The 20,874-nt window shown below is 37.7% G+C and overlaps 1 protein-coding gene across 7 annotated transcripts in view; it reads left to right on the forward strand.

Moving 5' to 3' along the window:
- Positions 1-20,874, forward strand: part of MYRIP (myosin VIIA and Rab interacting protein) — a 205,941-nt gene that overhangs the window by 176,891 nt on the left and 8,176 nt on the right. For all 7 annotated transcript variants that reach the window (XM_088165401.1, XM_014878375.2, XM_014878377.2 and 4 more), the window contains 2 exons: positions 5,207-5,443; positions 18,886-19,080. In XM_088165401.1, the coding sequence (XP_088021527.1) occupies positions 5,207-5,443; positions 18,886-19,080 (432 nt within the window). The remainder of the gene's footprint in view (positions 1-5,206; positions 5,444-18,885; positions 19,081-20,874) is intronic.

Genomic DNA, 20,874 nt, shown 5'->3' on the forward strand with positions numbered 1-20,874 from the left:
AGTAGAATTGTCATATATTTAAAGAACCTGATTTAATGTATGAAAGTGAATTAGCCAGACATCGTTTACATTGCTCAGGAAAATGAGATAAAGGGGATGTCAGAGTTTCATATATTCCCTGGAATAATGTCTTGATCTTGGTAAAATGATTGAGGCTGCAGCAGGGAGAGCCCCACATATAAACAGTTCTACAGAATTACAGTGTAGGTGTGTGAAGAACTGCAGACAGCATAGACTTAAGAAAGACTGACTGCAGGGTTTTAAACCAGGCGTAGCTTTTCACATGATGAGATTGCACAGAGTTTGCAGAGACCATACAAACTCTTCCAAACTCTTGTTGAACCAAGGTGCTAGATACTGAATAACCGATTATATTAATTGCAGTAAAGAAATACACTTTTTCAGTACTTTACTGCATTGGAATATAATCTTATTTTACTGCATTGTAATAATAAGATGATAATTTGTTAACCATTATGTTTCATCAGCATTGTAGAACAGGATGTCAGTTTATCAGTCTGAAAGCTGGGGTTTCATTTTTAGTTTTCAAATAGTGAAGGTTGCTTTCTTGTGTTCTACTCTCCAAGTTTCTCAGTGAAATGAAAACAAGCCCTTTTTCTTTGCTCTTCTTTACTCTGAGTCTAGAGAGTTGTAAGCAGTTATGTTTTGGAAAAACTGCAGTCCATAACTCACAACTGAATTTCAATTTAAAATCAGGTATTTTTTCAATCAGGATCGAGTTCCTTGATTAGGGTAATGCTGGGGCATTTTTTTTAAAATATATTTTAGACACAACAGTGGAATGCTGACTTTGTGAATTTTTTTTTTGTTTAAAGTCTTCGATGACTTAGAAGAGGAAACCTGAGAACAGGTACCAAGATGTGCTGTATCTGTGGAATTTTTGCTTAATGATAAGTAAAAGAACAAGCTCCTTCACTGAGCTGTCTGTAGAGATACCATAAACACAGTGATGAAGCAAGATATGAAAATTGTCCTGATAAAACCAAAGTCCTGCTATAAATAACATCTGATTGCTTATGTACCACGAAAGACTTATATTTCTGTGGGAACTGAACTGGAAAGTGAAACTGGCTTTTAATGATTATTTTTCAAATGGCAACTTTTTACAAAAAATGGACATTCAAGCCACCAATCATTATCTGCTTTTATGATTAATAATTATAATGATAGTTGATACTGCTAGTAATAATAATATTGATACATTGGTGGCTCTCATAGAGAAGATAGAAGGATATGATTGTTGCTTAATGTAGCTGAAGTTCTTATGTTTCTGATGCAAAGTGGAGGGGCTTAATTGCTTCAAGTGAAAGAAATGCCCTCATTTTGAGTTTGCTTCTTTGATCAGGAGACCCCACCTGTTAATTACAGCCCTGCTGCCCTGCAGCCAGGTAAGGGGTAAGCACTGTCAGACTTCCTGATCCCACGGGATGGCGCTTGGGATGTATTCTTTGAAAACAGCTCCCTGAAATCACTCTGGCTCTTGTTGAGAAACTGTCTGCAAACCTCACAATTTGTATGTTCTCCTAAAAATTCTAGTTTTCAATTTTTGGTTTCCTATATGAAGGGAACTTTCTCTCAGGAATTTATAGTTTAACATGGATTTTGTTCTGGAGCATCTCTTTTTTGTATTTTGTTTCTGTCCACTGATTACATTGAGTTATCAGCAATTTGTGTGCAAGGATTTGGACACTATTTATGAGCAAAGGTGTATTTCTTGTTTTCATTGTCTCCTAAAAGACTTATGCTTGCATAGAAATGCTTGATTTTCTTTTAGTGAAATTGAGTTTGTGGCTGTGTCAGTCTGCCAGGCCCTGACAGAAGCTCAGTTTTCAGATATTCTTGTTTGCAGTTATTAGCATTATATATTGCTGATAGATGCAAATGGGAATTTACACAATGATTTGTGTAATGACGCAAAAATGTCATTAAACTTACCAGAAAGAGTGAAAACATGAACAGTAAAGAATAACAAAATTTAATGCTGCATCTATTTAATAATAATAGTAGTACCTTTCAATTTATTTATTTTACAGTTTTCTTGGCTGCTAATGCATTTTTTAACTTGTCAATCCATGAAAGAGGTATAATCTCTTCAGAAATAGTTTGCTGCCACTAGAAAGGCCCAACACACAAGTCAAGCAGCCTGCTATTAACAGAAACCACAAAGTGCAGCAGTGTAAGGTACCATTATCTCTGCATGTGCACAGGAAGTAACAGCTCTAGCCAATATAGATAATCCACCGCTCATTTAAAGGAGGTTGGAAAGCTAAAAAAAGGATAATAGAAGTACCTGAGCTCAGCTGTAATACAGTCAATACTCTCAGGAGGAGTCCTCCCCCAATAAACAATGTGTATTCAAAACACAGATTTGGCGCATGCAGAGTGAGACCCTGGGGTTGCCAAGGCATCTCATGGCTTTCATGTGTGCTGGTGGACTTAGCAAAAAGATGTCTTAAGTTGCTGCCATGTGAAGACTGGTATTTCTTCAGGACTGGGAGGAGTTGTCATATTGCTGTTGTCAATACAGATTCTTTAGATTAGCTAGTGGTGCTTTCCATGGGTGTATATGTGCATTTCTACTCCAATAAAGCTGCTAAGCAGTTAAAGCTAAGCAGATCTATTTAAGAAGCCCCCAGAGGACTCATGCATGTCCTGCTGCACAGTGAAGTCTGTCACTGGGGCAGTGAGGAGGAAGTGTGGGAAAATCCACCACTCTGGACTGTCAGCCTCCATCACTGCTCCACTAGATTTTATATACATATCTGTAATCTCATTTAAACAAGAATAGCAAATTCTTGTCTTTACAACCTTGATCTGCCCAAATGTCTGCATAGAATGAGATTTTTTTTCTTTTCCTTGCAGACTTGACCTCAAGGTAAACTGTGCCCAATCTTCATCAACACTGCTAGAGTAAGCCCACACCCCTAGTGCAGAGCTGTAATCCTAAACCAGATGTTTTGGTAGATGAGAACAGGTTTTTGGAGGTACCAAATAAATAAATGGAGGTAATTCAAGTGAAGAGGGGTTCCCATAATAAGCTTAGACTAGATATCTAGCTGTAAATAGCTCAGGTTTAATGAGCTATATCTTCACTAAACTGTATTCTCATAAAATACAAGTGCACAGTTTAGCTGTGCTTTCTATCCTATATATCATATAAATTATGATTGTTTCTTTTCCAGGTACAAATTGATGGACTGATTGATTCAGCAACAGGTTTCAGGGGTTTTTTAATGGTAATTTAGTGATTTGTGAGTATTGGGCATTGGCAGATTGTTGGTGGGGGTGTAATACTGATACCTGTAATGAGTCGTGGAGTGACGTGCAAGAAATGTCTGAAGAAAACTTCTCTTGCAATTTCAGAAAGCATCATTATGATATTTTTAATTTTTGAGGTGAAATACACCAGTCTTTTGCCTTTATATAAGTGCATGTCATATTATAAAACGGAAGTGAAAACACTGAAAACTGGTTTGAAATCTTGTTTTTGATCATTGAACAGCTTTTTAGCAGAAAAAGCTTTTTATTGTGCAGAAGCCGATTGTTTGGGAAAAGAGTTTCAGCAGAAACCCATGATTCCCCTTTTATTGTATCTCTCAAATGTCTATTGTTCCTTCAAATCCTGATTTTCTGAAAGGGCCTTCTGCATCCTGAAGGTGAACTATAAAGCAATAATTTAGTTATGCAATTGATTGAATTGCAAATAACTGCAGACAAAAATTGTCCAGAACACTGTGAAAGTGCTGAACATTCCAGCAGAGTTTACTATAAGATGAGAACTGACATTATGAACACGGTGTGTCAGTCCATTAAAAGCAGTTTGGTGGGTAGGGTTTGTGAAGGAGTGGGCAGAGTTAACATTTCCTGTGAGAACTGGAGGTAATTGGTTCATCCCTGAACAGTGCTGCTACAGCAGCTCCTGTTTATGTATTTCCAAATTAATGGAAGAGAGAACACGGATTTTAGTCTTTCCAGCAGTGTCTGATCTTGTCGCAGTATGAGAACCTGAGGCAGATAGGAATAATTTCCTCTGAGAATTTCTCGAAATCATCCTCCTAGACCTGCTGAGATGTGCCTACCACTCTGGTCCCAGGCTGAATTCTTTATAGCCTCCTTCTGGGTGGTCTTGCACAATTATGCTCAATTTCAAAATATTTGTCACTTTTAAACTCACCTAATACCATCTTATTTCGTGGACTTGGCACCAAACAAGCTAGTGATTCAAAACTTTCTGCCATCAGCAGGGAGAGAACATTTCCAGAAGGCAGGTGGAACAGGTTGCTCTGGGAGGTGCCTCTCTCTCTCCAGGGACTGTAGTGGAAATCAGGACAAATTGGGTCCTAATCAGATAGCACAGATCCAGAAAATGAATTGATACATACCTGGGGATTAGTTTTTAGAACAACTGTGAGATATTTTTTCAGCAAGGGCTGACAAAACTATCCCCTTTTCCACTTTATTAAATGCTGGGCAGGCACCCTGATAAACATTTGCAAAAAGATTTTGCTTTGCTTCTCTTCAGCTTCCAAAGGAACTTGTGGCTGAGTCTGTAGCACCCACTGTATTTAACTGACCCTTTAAGTGTTTCCCAGCTTTAAGGATACAAGACTCAGAAAAGAAGGTGCTCCTGAAGACTGAACTTTTTCCAAGGAGGTTGGCATTTGGAAAAAAATAATCTCAGAGGATCTATCTATGCAAATAATCCCTGTGAAAGCTGACAGTCTTAAGCAACATCATGTAACAAAAGAGAAGTTTTTCAAAACTTGTTTCCAGCAGTCTTTAAGAGCATGGATAGTGCTCAAGACCAAGCAGTGAGGGAATGCACGCACAGCTTTCAACTGAAAGCTGAACACAACTGCAAGGTTCTTTCATTCCCAGACTGCACGTTTATCTGCACTGTGCCTGCAGGGTTGGCAGTGCTGGGGAATGGGAAATATAGGCATGTTTTATTAGTTGCACACAGATACATTGGGACACTGATAGCTCCTTTTTAGATAACACAGGAGTAAGAAGGAATGATGAATACAATCCAGCAAGTGTTGGTTTACTGGTATTCATTTTTTAACAGAACACTTAGTGTGCTTTTTTCTAGCTTCCCTGCAGAGTGATTATACCAATCGTTTTCTAGAAAATTTTCTCTGCCTACACAAGAATTATATGGGTTTTTTTTCTAATGTCTTTGTAGGATTTTGATGATTTATCAGAAACAGATATAAGCAATGAGGATCAGCATCATGTCAAGCCTGAACTTATGGAGAATGAGCTTAAATCCAGGTTATTTCAGCTTGCTGCTAAAATGAGTGACAAGGAAACATCATCTGGTGAAGAACAAGAGTCAGAACCTGGAGTAGACCTGGAAAACCAGAAGGAGATCTTGTCCTCAGAGGAAAATGGCAGAAGTATTCAGGAAGAGTTAAAGAAGGTAAGTGGCAAAGGACTGGGAGTAGTACTGTAAGAGTTAGATTCCAAAAAGAGAAAATTATGGCTAGAAAACAACCCAGTTGCTTAAAAACAACTCTGAGGTCCTTTATACTGCTCTGAGCCTGAACCCCTTGTGCAGCTAAAAGTTCAGTTAAGGTGTGTTTTCCTCTCTGTGAGGAACAGACAGCCTACAGCATCAGTTACAACCAAGGAACTTAGCTTAGGCAACAAAACTGTTAACTGGGTAATATTAATGGAATTATGTCAGTTTATAGTGACTGAAAATCGACTTACACTTTTTGACTTAAAAACCTATCCAATTTTCTTTTTTTGTTCTTGCTAACCAGACCGTTTAAGTGGTTTTTTCCATCCCTTAGTTGCTCCTCTCTTTGTAGTATCATCTAGTTCACACTGATGGCATAGATTCTTCTTTTGCATCTCTATCAAAATATTTAATGTTTCTTTAACTCTGTTACACTGTCAGCTAATATGCTTTTGAGAGTAGTAACATTTTCTAATGAAACTGAAGTTCAGTGTTAGTTCTGATGGTGCCTGAGATCCTTCATTTGTGCCATTTCACCCTTAAAATGAGATAACAGATTTCAATCTAACTCACAGGATTTACCACATCCTCTCTTCCCTTTCTACCTCTAAATTTCTCTTCAGATCATGTGCTATGCTTGAATTTGGTGCTATAGGAGCCCAGTGCTGCCCCTTGCCAGTCAAGAATTCTTGTTCCTTAGACCCACTTAGGTTTATTCTAGTCTGCTGCATATCTTGACTTGCCTTTTGGGGTATTGTGTGCACAGCAGCTCAGCTTTGACAAGGAATGTGGACAATTCTCTAAAGGAAATCTATTTATCATAATTTGAAAGGTGTTTTGTTCAAAATATATAAAGAACTAATACACTGGGAGGTGAAAACAAGATCGAGTCATCCAGGCAGATGATAGAAATTCTGTCCAAGTATCCAGGAATGGTGTCACAAAAGCCAGTGCCCATCTGGAGTTGAATCTGTCAAAGGGGAAAAAAAGACTTCTACAGGTCAATCAGCAGCAGAATGCAGATGAGGTAAAGCTGGGCTCACTACTGCAGTGATCCTGTGACACAGAACATGGAAAAAGCTGTTACACAACATTATGTTCACCTCAGTTTACAGGTAAGATTTTCCCTCAAGAATCCCAGGCTCCTGAGACCTATGGGAAGGCCTGGAGCACTGAAGACTTATCCTTGGTAGAGGAGGATCGGGTTAGCAAGTATTTCAAAACCAGGGATGTGCACATGTGCGTGGTATCTGATAGGGATGCCCTTCTAAGACCTGAGGGAACTGGTCCACGTCATTGTGAGCTTCATCTTTGAAAGATCATGACAATCTGAGACATTCAGAGCTATGAATATGGTTTATTTTGGCTTTAACAAATCTTTTAGTAATCAAATGCAAAGGGAAATGCAAGTCTTGCACCTGGGAAGTGATTAGCTCTATGCAATATTGGTGAGTCCATTTCTGGAGTGCCATGTCCTCTTTTGGGCTTCCCGGTACAAGGTACACATGGACACACTGAAATGTGTCCTGTGAAGGGCACTGAATTGATTAAAAACAGGGGCATCTCCCATATGAGGAGAGGCTGAGAGAGCTGCCATTGTCTATCCAAGAAAAGAAGAGAAGGCTTGGAAGAATCTCTTCAGTGTGTTTAAATACCTGATGGGGAGAGTGGGGAGTGTTTGTTGCAGGGATAAAGTGGAAATGGAACTCTTTCCACTGACAGGAATGGAACCAGTGGGTACAGACTGAAACACAAAAAAATGCCATCCAAATAAAAAACTTTTTCACTGTAATGGTGTTTAAATACTGTAATAGATTTCCCAGAAAGATTGTAGAGTCTGTGTCCTTGGATATAATCAAAACCTGACTGGACATGGCCCTGGGCATGTGTTTTGAGTAGAAGAGTTGGACTTGGTGATCCCTGTACATTCCAAATGTAAGGAGTGTGTAACTCTCTGATTCTGAGTTATTTAGCCATGGACTACACAGGAGTGTAAGTACCTTTGTTGTCATGCGTGAAAATACCTCCATGACATACACACAACCTTTCCAAAGAAATCACATAAAGGCTTTATTGTCAGAGCTTATTAGCAGCATTTAATTTGGTTTTATTTGGTTTGCAAAGACAAAATTGCAATATCACATTATTCAATAGCATATATGGGCTAGCTGGGTTATAACATGATGCAAATCAATTCCAGAATTAAAGGCGGTAAAGAGGACTTTCTGAAATGCTTCTGTAGAGAGAACTGAGCACAGAACATCGTGAATGTATATTTTTGGTATATTTATTCATCTGCATGCATCTACATAGTAACATTGGTTGGTTTTTTTTCTCTCCTAATTTTGTTATTTCTTTAAAATTTGTATGTCAGTTATTTAAAATAAAGCAAATATTTTTTTTCTCAATAAAATTTTCTTAAGTTTTAAAAAAGAAAGGCTTACCATGTTCAGCAAAAAAGGAATGCTTGGAGTTCCTAATCCTTTATTTGATTTGGATAAAAAAGTTGAAAAGTTCTCTTCATTAATGGTCATAGTATATGTTCTTTTTGTCTATAATAAAGAAACCAGAATACTCCAGTACTCTTCATGGTCTGGAATTCAGCAGAATTGGCAGGAGAAACTTCTCCAGGTGTAGGAAAACAAGCAGACTGCTTTCATTCTTATTGCTGGCAGTTGTCCTTAAAGGTACTTCAAAATCTGATGTGCCTTCTCTCTGGAAAGTTGGCTGGCCAAAATCTTACAAGGAAATGCTGAAGATGGCAGTGTATAATACCAGTTGGGGCTGTGGCAGTCTAAAATACAGACATAACTAAACTCATAAAAGATGCAATAACTTTAGGATGAGTAGATGTCATTTGAAAGACAAGCATAGAAAACCTATTTTCAGGCAACCAGTAATTTTAGATGCCTTCAAAGCCAGAAGTCCCAATATGCTGTCTCTTTAAAAAGCCTGATTGTTGGAGAATGCACTTGTAGGGATTTACAGATCTTTCAGGCTTGCACTCACCATTATTGGTCAGAGACAGCCTCCTGACCTGGGCATCTGGTTTCAAATTAAATGTACAGAAATATTATTTTTGCACCATTAAAATGAGAGCTGGAGTACCTAGATTCGGCTTTTTGTTCCTGAACATAAATACTGTACTTTAGCCATCTTGCTTATATTTTAGCCATGCTGCTTGTCTTTGTTAATCTTCTGTTCTCATAAGCTTATTCTGGAACACTTCAGCAACTTTAAATCACCAGGAATTCTTAGTTCTGACCATAGGATAAGACTTTAAAACATGTATTGTTTTTGAATCACTGGAAATTAAGTACCTGGTGCATTATCTGACCTTCACTTGTCTGCACCTTTAAAAACCTGGACTTCTGTTTTAATGGAAACTGGGAATCTCATGTAATCACACATTGAGCTGATGCTTTAAAAAGAGTATTTAGTAAAGTGTGATCTGAAGTGGTGGTAAAAATTCTCTTTAATGGAAAGTTAGTTGAAGTTGTTTGGCATTTATGGATTCTCAGTTCTCACTTCAAATTGAGCTTTTGAGTTGTATGTCTGCCTTTAAGATGCAAATTTGAATATGATGACCTTTGAGTTAATTATTTAGTTCATCTGGATACCTGAGGATTTAGGTTGGTATTAATTAACACAAGTTAATTTTGGGACTTACACTTAAATCTTCTTAGATTTTCAGCACCCTCATTTTCATTATCCCCCAGGTTGTGATTACCTAAAATGGTCTTCTGGAGATTCACCGCTCTCATTTTAAAACAAACATAATCCTGCAGCGCTTGTTTTTATGGAAAATATTTTGTGCTTCTTAGACTACAGAAGTAGTTCATGATCTTTCTGGGGTATGCAGAGCCCTGAAAAGTCTATTTGTCTCAGTTTTGCAGTGAAAGGCTGTGGTTTTCACCAAAAGCCATGCTTAGGGCAGAGTTGGCCTTCAGCCACTCTAAACTTCAGGTGTGAACAAACCAAAATTCAAATTGTGCAATTCTTGTCTTAGTGAAACATCTTGTACTAACACAATGATTTGCACAATTCTTTTTGTCTTGCTCTTTTTTTTTCTTTCTTTTTTTTTTTTGATTGGTTGGTTAGTTTTTGCTTTATTTCCCCAAACCCTAAATGAAAGCCTGAAGAAAAAAGCAAAATGTAAATTCCCTTTGAAGTATTTTAATGGTACTGATCCTGAGAGTGGCAAGCATGATAAATGGGATGTATTCAGTTTGTACTCTCCTCCATCCATTCTCCTTCTCTTTTAATGCTTTCATGAACATAAATTGACTGGGTCTTTATTTCATGGTATATGCCAGAATTACATTCTAGCAGGCGATTTTGGCAGGCTGCATTTTGAATGCAGTCCATCCCTGTGACCACTTTATCAGAAACTATAAAGATTATGTTAAACAACAGATTAGGCCCTGCCATTTTTTTCAAATTGCCCACATAGAATAAACATTGAAATAGTTGTTAAAACCTTGCTTATGGTTTTTTTTCTTTTTTTCTCCTTCTACTTAATACTATAACTTGTTTAAGATATACCAATGAGCAAGGGAGTTAAACTTCCACAGTAACGTGGAGTTTCTCTCCTCTTTGCATTAGCTTGATGCAACATTCTGTGTGCTTAAGGTATTTCTTTAAGTCCCTTTATGCATTTACTTCTGCTCAGAGAATCTTACAACCAAGGCTCAGTAACTTTGTTTAAATCCTGCTGTTGTCTGTTGACATTACTACATGACACAACAGCTCTTTTTTCTGAATGACAGCCTCTAAGTGAGTTTGTTAAGTAGCACAGCGGGATCCTGTTCCCTAAGTGAAAGCTCCCAAGTCTTGACAGTATGAATAACAGCATAAATAATATTTTCATTAAATATTTATGCTTCCATTCTCTGGAAACATTTTATTCTTCTTAGGTTTTAAAAAGCTGTATTTTGGGGAAGTTATGAACTATGAATAATATTTTCATGTTGGTTTTTGCCAGAGGCCTATTTCTTTTGTTTCAGGAGAGGATATCTTACTTTTTTCACCAGGTAAATTAGCACTGTTCAACTACTGGTATAATGAGATGAGCACTTCTTAGAAAATCTGCCTGCCTCTCTCTTTTTAGCAAGAAGAATATCCAGTAGCTGTGCATGTGGATGCATGTTACTGCAGAAGAGAGAGCCAACTCCCTGGTGTGTATGCTGGTGGCTGTGCCCAGGGCTGGCTTTGGAGAGGGTGGCCAGGGCTAGGATGGGGCTCACTGTACTCTGTCAGTGGAGAGACATCTGCTCACAGCTTTGACGGAGCTGGAGAATGGCACTGGACATGCACATGCCAGTGAATCCCTCCTGTGTACCACACACCTGTGGAAGCATCACAGCAGGGATGTTGGGATGCTGAAACATCAGTGCTGTGTTTCTGAGAGTGAGAGTGTGTCTCCTGGTGGCTGGGTTTCTTTAGGCATTTGTGCTGGTGCAGGCACTGTCCTCACAGAACATGATGTCATAGTTTTTGTGATCATTATCTTGCAACTGCCTGAATTCCTGGGTATTTTGGCTGGTGTTTTGTCCTGGGTATGTTTGGCTGGCTTGGTTCAGCCAGGGGTTTATAGGAAACTGGTATCCAGCTTCATATGCCTAAAAGCTTTAGAAGTCTCTGAGTAAAAGTTTCTAAATGAGAACCACGTGGATCACTTTGGCCAGAAAACACAACAGTGTAAGTACAGTAGCTTTACTACATTGCTGCTATTATAGTACCAATGCTGTACAGTGTAGTGCAATGCTATCTTCCTGGGTAAACAGCTTGGAAGGTATTTGTGTGTCTGTTGTTTCACATTTTTGTGTGCAAGATGCTCAGACTAATTCTTGTGTTTTCATGGATCATTGCTTTTAAGATTTTGTTAATTATCTGGGCAGTCTCCCAAAGTCCAGGATTGAAAACTGAATGTGGGCAGCATTGTAAAAAGTGATCTTTAAGGTTTATGAGCTGCAAATAATCTATGCACAGGATTTTAAATGACAGCAGAGAAAAAAAGATTTTGGTTAGAGAAGGTGAAAAAAGGTATGAGACAATAATCTTCACATTGGGCTAATGGATGCAAAGTTTTAAGTTCTCAATTAAATAAAGCAATCAATTATATGTTCAGCTTTAAACTGAGGTTTAAGTGGTTTGCTGGACAGAATTCCCACTGAAGGTGTTTCTCCTATGTATTTGCTATTAATCAGTCTTCAGTATGAAATTTCAAGCTGATTATTTTGTCAAAATCTGAGTCTTCCTTTTCATGTATTGAGACCATAAACATTTATTTTTTAAAGTTTTCAAAGTGAGCAGTGATGTTTGTGTACCTCCAATTTTGACACTTTCTGGGCTCAATACAGTCACGTAAATATGGATGTAGATAGAACATCTGAGATATCCTAGACTGCCCCACAGGGCCTTAAGCTGATAGTTCAGAAGAAACACGAATTTCCCAGGTCCATGTCATTTCTGACAGCGTTGTTAAAAAATCCTCACACACGTCAAGCTCTTTCAAATTGCGCTTTGTCTACCTGTGTTTAAGCAACTGAATCAAAGCCCTGTTGGATCTACTGATGAAGGGCAGAAGAGGTGACAATTCAGCTGCCTTCACATGGGAATGCAGTGTCTTTGTAAGCAGCTTTTTTCTCATAGTCTCAGTTTTGACACTAGCGTAGATGCACACCCAAGCCAGCTCTGTCCAGTGTGCATGCGAGGGGAATCTCCTTCAGTTCTCTCCTTGCCAAAGATTTATTTACTTAGGGAGAAAATGTCCAAGCCATTCTACAGATACAGTTGCAGAAAAACAGTGAACATGAGTGTAAGCTGCTGGAACAAAATAGTGGGAAAATAGGCTATTTTTTACTATATTTTGTCTTCTTTTGTAAGCTGCCCTGAGACTTGGCAGTGAAAACTGAGGTCTTTCAGATCTAGCTGGAAGAGTTGCAAGGAAATGCTGCTCCTCAGCTGGAAGATACTTCTGTCACAGCACAATCATCAGGGCAACTGTGGTTTTGTCATTACTTCAAAGCAAAACCAGTCAGTTCAGTTAAAACAGGCCTAAGGAAATTAGAGAGATTACTGTAAGCCTACTGGCTCGTCACTGGAGACTTGTACTATGAAGGGTTTTACTTGTTTGTTTTAGGACAGTGAGGCCAGGAGAGAGACAGCAGCAAACAGTAGGAAGTGATTTGGGACAAGACATCTTACTTAACTTAGCCAAGGTGTTTCCCACATGGGCATCTGAGTGTGGCGTAAGTGAGGTACAGACTCTTTGGTAACTACTGTCCAAATTGCTGTCATGTATATTCCAAAAGCGAAGATAGCTGGCTATTCTTCTTCTTAACACTGCTGCAAAAGGATTCTGCCATTCCTAGTGATAGTTCTTGTGATGGTGGAAAAATAGTCTTTTCCCTCTGTTTCATTTTATAAACAATTGTGTGTGATTTGCAATATCTGTCTCAATGAGGTCTGTTAGTCTAAGTCTCACAAATAAAATTAAATTAGGCATTGCTTTATTTTAAATATTTTAGTAATAAATGTAAAATCTAAAGTTTAAGCTATTTAAATTGTGGTAGTTTCTTTATCCTTTCTGTTTCTCCTAAGCTTCCCTGTAAGTCTAAACCTATATAGTTGTTAACCTCTGTAGCTGTTAATATAACTTTTCTGCCTTTTTATTTAACTGCTTTCCCACTATCTAGGAAAAACAAAAGGCTTTTGATCTTCATTTAAAGCTGCAGTTTTTATCCACTGTATTGCAGCAGGTGAGAAAGCTTTGTTTTGTTTGTGTCTTCTTACATTTCTGATGTAGTAAGAGATGCCTTAACGTGATATTGAGGGTTTCCACATTTCCCAATCAACATTCTCAAACTCAAAATGTTTTCCTGGAAATATCAGGCCTGAAAAACCATACTTTTTGGCTACAATCAATAATCACTGCAGAAAATTATTTTAAAATCACAGGTAACATGTGGAGCAGACTGGCTCCCTTGTTTGGTCTTGTGATGAAAATTTGGTTTTATCAGTAAAGAAGAACAGAAGACAAAGATAAGGTGTATGAACTTTCTATTCTCATGTACTCACTTATATAAAGAAATTTGGAAGGAAGTTACCTGACCATAGTGGTCTTCGAAAATCTTTCTAACTTCTCAATTTAAAAAATAATCAAAACCCTTAATTCATTGTAGATTTTGTACAGTAAGTATATATTTTCTCACTTTGCTGCTAGTGACTGTTGCTTATCATTCTTCTAGGTGGAAAGAGGCTTCATATTCTGTGCTATTTGAATCTCAGCTTACAAGGATCACATATTAAAAAATACTTTCATTATATTCCCTGAGCAAATATATGCTTATCTTATATTTTAAAATACCTCCTATTTTTAGTATGTTATACATCATTCTCTCAGTCATAAAATAAGAATCACTTTTTTTGTGTTAGAAGTTGATGCTTAATTTAGCAAGACATTTCTCCTCTCAGTTTTTTTCTTTTTTCCTTGCTCTTAATTTTGCCCTATGAGTGTTAATCATCTTTCAATTATCTTGACTTTATTTAGTAAAAACATCAGTGGTGAACTTAGAGAAAAAGTGTTTTTCCATTTGTGTAATGTCATCGGTCTGTGTCCACTGTATATCAGAACCCTGTGTGGATTTTAAGATGTAAATATTTTAATTTCCAACTTAGCCTATAATATTTCACCTCCTGGAAAATAACTTCCTTTCTCATGATTATAGGCAATTTGTCTCTAGAAATAAGGCATTAAAAGTTAATAGGCATAACATATGTAACTATACTAGGACAGGGGATTGAATTAGTAAAATGTAATATTCAGAATTACCTAGCACAGTCAAAAAGAGCAACTTTATTTCTCTGTGTTATACTTTGGAGAGTATCAGTAGAATAATAGTTCTCAGCCTGTAAGATAATTTCACTTTTTTTTCTAAAGGAATGCCCATAAATGAAGATATTGATGTTAAATGTCAAGACAGGAAGTCTTAAACTTGAACGGAAGAGTAATTCCTTGATAGCACAGATTATCATGGTATACTTGTCTGCCATCAAACAGCCAGGAAAAATTTAGCCTTTTTTTTTTTTTCCCACACAGTTTCTGTGGTAATGAGCAGTTAGGGCTCACTTTTGTGCCAAAGATCTTTTGAAAGTCAGGGCTGATGACTGCCACAGATAGTTGGGCATCGATGGCTCTTTTCTTCCCACACTGTGACTTGTGTCCCAGATTTTTCAGGCCTGTGAAGGATTTTATTGGGCTTTTCAGGGCCTTCTCAGAACTCTGCAATGAACTCCCATAGGGTGGGGCAATGAGTGAGACAGGTTTGGGGTTTGCTTTTGTTTTCACCCAGCTTGGATTCAGTCAGGTTACTCTGAAAGGATGAGTTAATCCATGCAAAGCAAAACTTATCTTCTCCCCAGCTCCCCTCAACTCCCTACATAAAAGGAGGGATATCGACTGTGACTCAGTGCATGATATAACACCTTGACACTGGAGCTAAAAATGATTGCGCCACAAGTCATCAAGGATGTGGTCAATACTGCCAGGACTGATAGTGATGGAAAGGTGTTCTTGCTCTACTTCTTGATCTAACTGTTCATGTCACTGTTCTCTGTTTAATTGCATGTCACCCCCTCCCATGCTCTTTGAAAGAGCCTGATGATGACATTGTAGTGGCAGAAAAAAGAAAACGCTAATGGCGGAATACAATGGGCAGAAAAACATAGTGCTAGTGATAGAGAACTTAACTATTTTAAGAGCATCCAAAATAAAAGCCAAACTGTTCATGCAAAGGAAAGGATGTGAAAATGTCACAGGCTGCTGAGTTGCATGCAAACACTTAAAGCTCACCTTCTCTTAGCAATTTGGGTACTTAATATTGCTTCAGTTTTATCATCCTGTTTTCCTTTTGTTACTTGTGCAATAATGCAAATAATGGTCTATAAAGCACCTTCCAATGTAGCATGTTTGAGTTAAACAACACAGAAAATATTGTCAACATCAACAGGGAAAGGAAAGAGACAGCAGAAAGAAAGGGAAGTGGCTAACAGTTTATCTTTAGACCACTGAAACATAATCTTCTCAAAACAGGAATACTTTCCATCTGACAAACAGAAATAACAGTAAAGAAGTTTTACAAGATATTTTTTATATTCAGGGCAAACATGTATGTATGTATGTATGTTTGCATACATACACATTTTTAGCATTTCATTGGTTTTACGACTCAGCCACAAAGAACTCAGAGAAATCAAGCATGTTCTTTTGACTGTGTCCTTAACATGCTGGACATTAATTATCATAAAAAGAATAAATGCATGTTTTCCTCATTCCATTTGATGCTTAGTCTCAAATTCACTTTTAAAACCCCAATTCTTAACTAGTGAAACATTCATACTTGGTCTGCTGCATGGATTTGATTTGGTAGTGGTGGTGCGCCACCATACTTCTGAATTAACAGTTGAAATTCAAATGCATCCCAGAGTTTCAAGAAGAATGGTTTCACTTAGCTTTCCTGTGCTGGATATTTGTACCAGAGATTGCTTTCTACATCTATCACATCCATATTAGTTCTCTGACTTGCTTGACAAGACAGAGCTTGGGTTATGGCATGACAGTTGTCTCTGAGTCACTTAGAGGTGTAAACAATTACCTTTCCTGCAAGGGCAAGATAAATTAGATGACAAAGAGGTGTTTGGAGCAATTTGAAATCTACCTATCAGGATGATCTTGATGTGTGTATGTCTATGAATTTCAGGTGATTTTTATATGATCTTGTAAATCCTAAGTTTGACATGGCTGGTCAGGGAAGGGAGATGTTTGTGAAGCACTAAAACCCTGTGACACATTTTCTTTTTTTTTATTATTATTTTTTAAATTTCTTTTGGGTTTTTCCCATTACAAATATTGAATAATTACAAGTACCTCAAAATATGTGAAAACTGACCATTTTGGATCATGACCTGCTTTAACAGCATTTGACACATGCTGAAAAGGAGGGTAAAACATACAGAAATCATTAACTGAGTATCCAGTTTTTTGCAAACCACATTTCTGTACCTGTGGTGGTTTAGACTGGACATTAGGAAGCATTCCTTCATTTTGAGGGGCTCAAACACTGGATTCCTAGAGAGGTGGTCAATGCCCAACCCTGTCAGTGTTTAAGAGGCATTTGGCAAATATCCTTAACAACATGCTTTTAACTTTTGGTCAGCCCTGAAGTAGTCAGGTAGCTGGACTGGGTGATCATTCATCATCTTTCATCAAATGAAAAGAATATTCTATTCTATTCTATTCTATTCTATTCTATTCTATTCTATTCTATTCTATTCTATTCTATTCTATTCTATCCTATCCTATCCTATCCTATTCTATTCTTTCCTGTTGAACTTCTTTGCCCCTGTCCATTACCTCTTGAGAAGCCAGGGTATTTTTCACTCAAAATCTTGATTTTGCATAGATTTCTATCACAGACCACTTTACCTGGAAAACAGAAAACTTATTTTATAGTAATTGGTCTGCAAAAAATGCCAATATGGATCGTCATATTGTAGTATAAAAATAGCTTTTTCTAATTTAATTTAATTTTTTTTTAAATTCATCATTAACTACAAAGGAAAAAAAATTTAAGAAATCATGAACACTACAGTGAGTTCTTGAAATGGAGAACACACATCAGTGAATATGATGAAGAATATGTAGTGTCTGGCCTTCATCCTTTTTTGTTCACTACTCGCAGAATATAAGAACTAGGTACTTGTGGAAGTAAATAATAAAAGAAAGTAGCATTGATTTCTCTGTTCTTTCCTATAAAATTATTGATCTTTTTTTAACCTAATTGGCACTTATGAAAATAAATGGAAAAAACCAGTAGGCTGTTCATGGGGTTCAAGTATTTGTTCTCAGTAATACAGTCCCAGGGCTGCTTGTTTGGGGCTGTGTTGGCTGTCCTAACAAGCTAAAGATTGAGTGCTGTAGCATACTGTATTTGCTTTGTTCTTCTTCTCTTTAATCTCTCATTCTAATTATTTCTTGTAATTCAGATGAGTAATAGTGCTAAAGATGCCTTAATGTATTGATAAACAACCATTGAGTATGTACTGCTAAAAATGTAGCTTTTCAGTAAAAGTCTTATCTTACATAAGAATAGACAGCTGATTAAAGAAAAGAGATAATGAAAGAGATAAAGAAAGTTCCAATTTAACCCATCATAAATTGTGGGATCAAAAGAACATTATTTCTCCTGTATTCTGCCCATAGACATTTTTAATCAGTTATACTCTCCTGTACCATAAAATTTACTGTATAGAATCCCAAGACTATCCATTTTCTCAGTACTGATCATCAAATACTTTGTGAGACAGGTGAGCCCCTAGTTCACATGCATAAGTATTTGAGGAATGAATTAAATTTTGGGTTAAATTTTTCCACACTTTCTTTTAGGCAAAGCAACACTAAAGGTCTTGCACATATATTCAGTTATAGTATTTTTATTGGCTTCAACAAGCTTTGGCTCCATCTCCAAGCTGTATAGTTCGGATGTTGAGCTTGGTGCTTGAAGGTACATCAGGTGAAATTTTATTCCTTCATCAGAGAAGTTGTCCTGAAGCTTAAAGCTATGTGAGAATCATAAGAATCAGGACAGTTAGTTACAAATTACAAGTAAGGAATACTGTTAAAAATACTGTTAAAAAGGTTTTCAATTGTTATTTAAAAATCGATAAAACTGTGTGCTTTGCCTTGGTATCGGATATAATTTATTCCATATAAAAAAAATAGGTAAATTGAAATTTAAAAAAAGTAAAAGTATACAAGTGTGTTACAAGTCTAAGTGCACACTTAGAGCTCAAGCTTTATTTGTTTGGGGGGATAATTGAATTCATAGTAAGCATTTTAGTAAAATGCTATCCTTACAGGGCTGCTGAAGATTCCTTTTCCATGTTTGTATCCACATTGAAATGGTTCCTGTGGATACAGACATAGATGATTGCACATCTACTTTGCCAGTATCTAAAAAGGAAAATAGTGTTTTAAAAGTTGTTTAAAACACTTTTGCAAAACCAGCTTTATGTAGCTCACTTAGAGTTTAAAGCTGGATATTTGTTTGCTCCTTTGGGATAAAATTTGGACCATCCCTCCAGTAGAATTGTGTTGTAGAAGAATTGCATGTGTATGTTATTTTGCATGCTGTAGTAGTGTGGGTATGTGAGAAAGGGAAGGAGGAGAAGGTAAATAAATTCCAATTCCATTACATGGTTCTTGTGTCTGCAGCAGCGATCCATGGATATGGTTTTAACACGGCTAAAGCTGTGGTTAGTGGAAGGTGATTTATATCTTACCCCTCTGTGCTAATTTAATGCTGTTGTTTTCTCTGTCTGTTCTTGTAACAAAATAGAAGTACTCTGCTGTCTCTCTCTGCAACATATCTACAGAAGTCCTGAAAGTCATCAATGCCACTGAAGAACTAATAGCAGAATCCACCGATCCCTGCGATTTCCCAGATGACATTCAGGACAGAGGAAGAGGAACCCTCCCACTGGGCACAGATCCTGTCAGACTCGATGAGCAGCTCACCACACTGGAGGAAAATGTAAGAAGATGAATCAGTATGTGAAAGAATCACATTGAGTGAGTGAGTGAGTGAGTGCTGTTTGTGTGCACCAGCTCGAAAGGGAAAGCACATGGGCAGCATCAGAGGATGTTCAAAATTAATTTGGGATTCTTAAACAAATACATAAATAGGGGAAAAAAATTATTTCAACAGTGCTTAACTGTATCAATGAGGTTTTTTTAATATATACTTTTAAATATTGAGGGGGGGGGAGTTGGATGCTTTGGGGTTTACAAATAAATTTAGGAATTCTATCTCAAAAGCTTACTTATGCCCTCCACTCCTCTATGGAAGTGTGGCTATGCCACGCCTGGCGAAAACCACACATCTCCCAGTCTCAGCACAACCTCATCACTCCAAGGACAGGTGGGGAAAGCATGTCCCCAGTTACACAAAGAAGTGGAGAAGCTCTACATCCCCAGCACACCATGCTGAGCACCCAGGGGGCTGGAGCTGCCTCCTGCACCATTAGAAAAAGCAGGCTGGAGAATCAGAATTAAACAAACATTTGTTTGGCCACGTCCAAATCATCCATCCTTTTTCATGAATACCTGTCATGTGCAGGAGAAAGTACAATGACAAATCATAGAAGGAAGTCACTACTCATTGGAAATTTTTGTGAATCCACTTAATGGAGTTGGTACACTTTTAACTTTCGATTTTCTCTTCTTCCCGCATTTAAGTGATTACATTTCAGTGCTCTTTCCCTTCATTAGGAACTCTTAAAGATCTCATAGGAGTCTGCAGTCCCATTTTATCATCCTGATCAATTTAAGAAAAAAAATTCTGGTTTTCTTTAGCCAAAGAAAATTTTCAGGCAGAATCTTCTCTTGGAGGGTAAAATCAGTTTCTTCCACAGAAACACATTTCCACAGCAGACCCAGGCTAAAAACTGAGTAGAAGATATTCTATGGCACTAAAAGCCAGTCCTGGCACTTGACTGTCTCTCATGAAATAGTAAAGTATCCTAAGGGTTCAAACACCACACAATTCATCTGGTAGGAGAGTGAATATAGAATAAAAATCCAAGTTCAGGCTGGACCATAACGAGGAACTAAGAAATTCTGTAGGATAGAGAGCAATTTGAGGAAATCTGCTTGCACATGTTTTTTTCCTGTGGAGAACTGTGTTGTAAACTATCTAAGGTGCATGGATAATCCCTCCCAGCGATGTGGAGCTTTGGCACCTGTGGTGCTGTGGTCTCTAATAATTAATTTGGGCCAAGTATTTCTCACTGAGCAGATGCTGGACACAGAAGCAGAGCATTTCTTGCTTTGACTTTGCCCTCGCTGCACATCTCTGGTTTCATCTCTGGTTTAGCTTCTCCCAGTTCCCTGCAGAATTCACAAGGTATCCGGCTCAGCCTTGCTGGGTTGCCCCACAGCACATGAAGTAGGTGACAAAAGCTTCATTTTGAGGATTTTACCATTACACTCCATGGTAAACAGCCTTTAGAAATCCAGGAACCATAACTTTTCTCATTACAGCTGAGGCCATATCTACATGAACCACATCCTCTTTGCAGCAACTTCTGCAAGAGGATCTGGATGTTTTATAAACACTTTGTTCATTTTTGTTCTGTCTAGCCTTTTGAGGATTGTCCACACATTAGTGTGGAGAATGTAGGGCCATCTGTACCAGCAAAAGGTTGGGGTTTTGTGGAAACTGTACATACCTAAATGATGGTAAAATAAGTCTCCACAGTCTTAATATGAATGTATGAATAAGGGCATCATCTAGGGGAGACCTGCAAGGACACCACTGCTGTTTGAA

Source organism: Sturnus vulgaris, chromosome 1 (assembly GCF_052056855.1).
Source record: "Sturnus vulgaris isolate bStuVul1 chromosome 1, bStuVul1.hap1, whole genome shotgun sequence".
NCBI lineage: Eukaryota > Metazoa > Chordata > Aves > Passeriformes > Sturnidae > Sturnus > Sturnus vulgaris.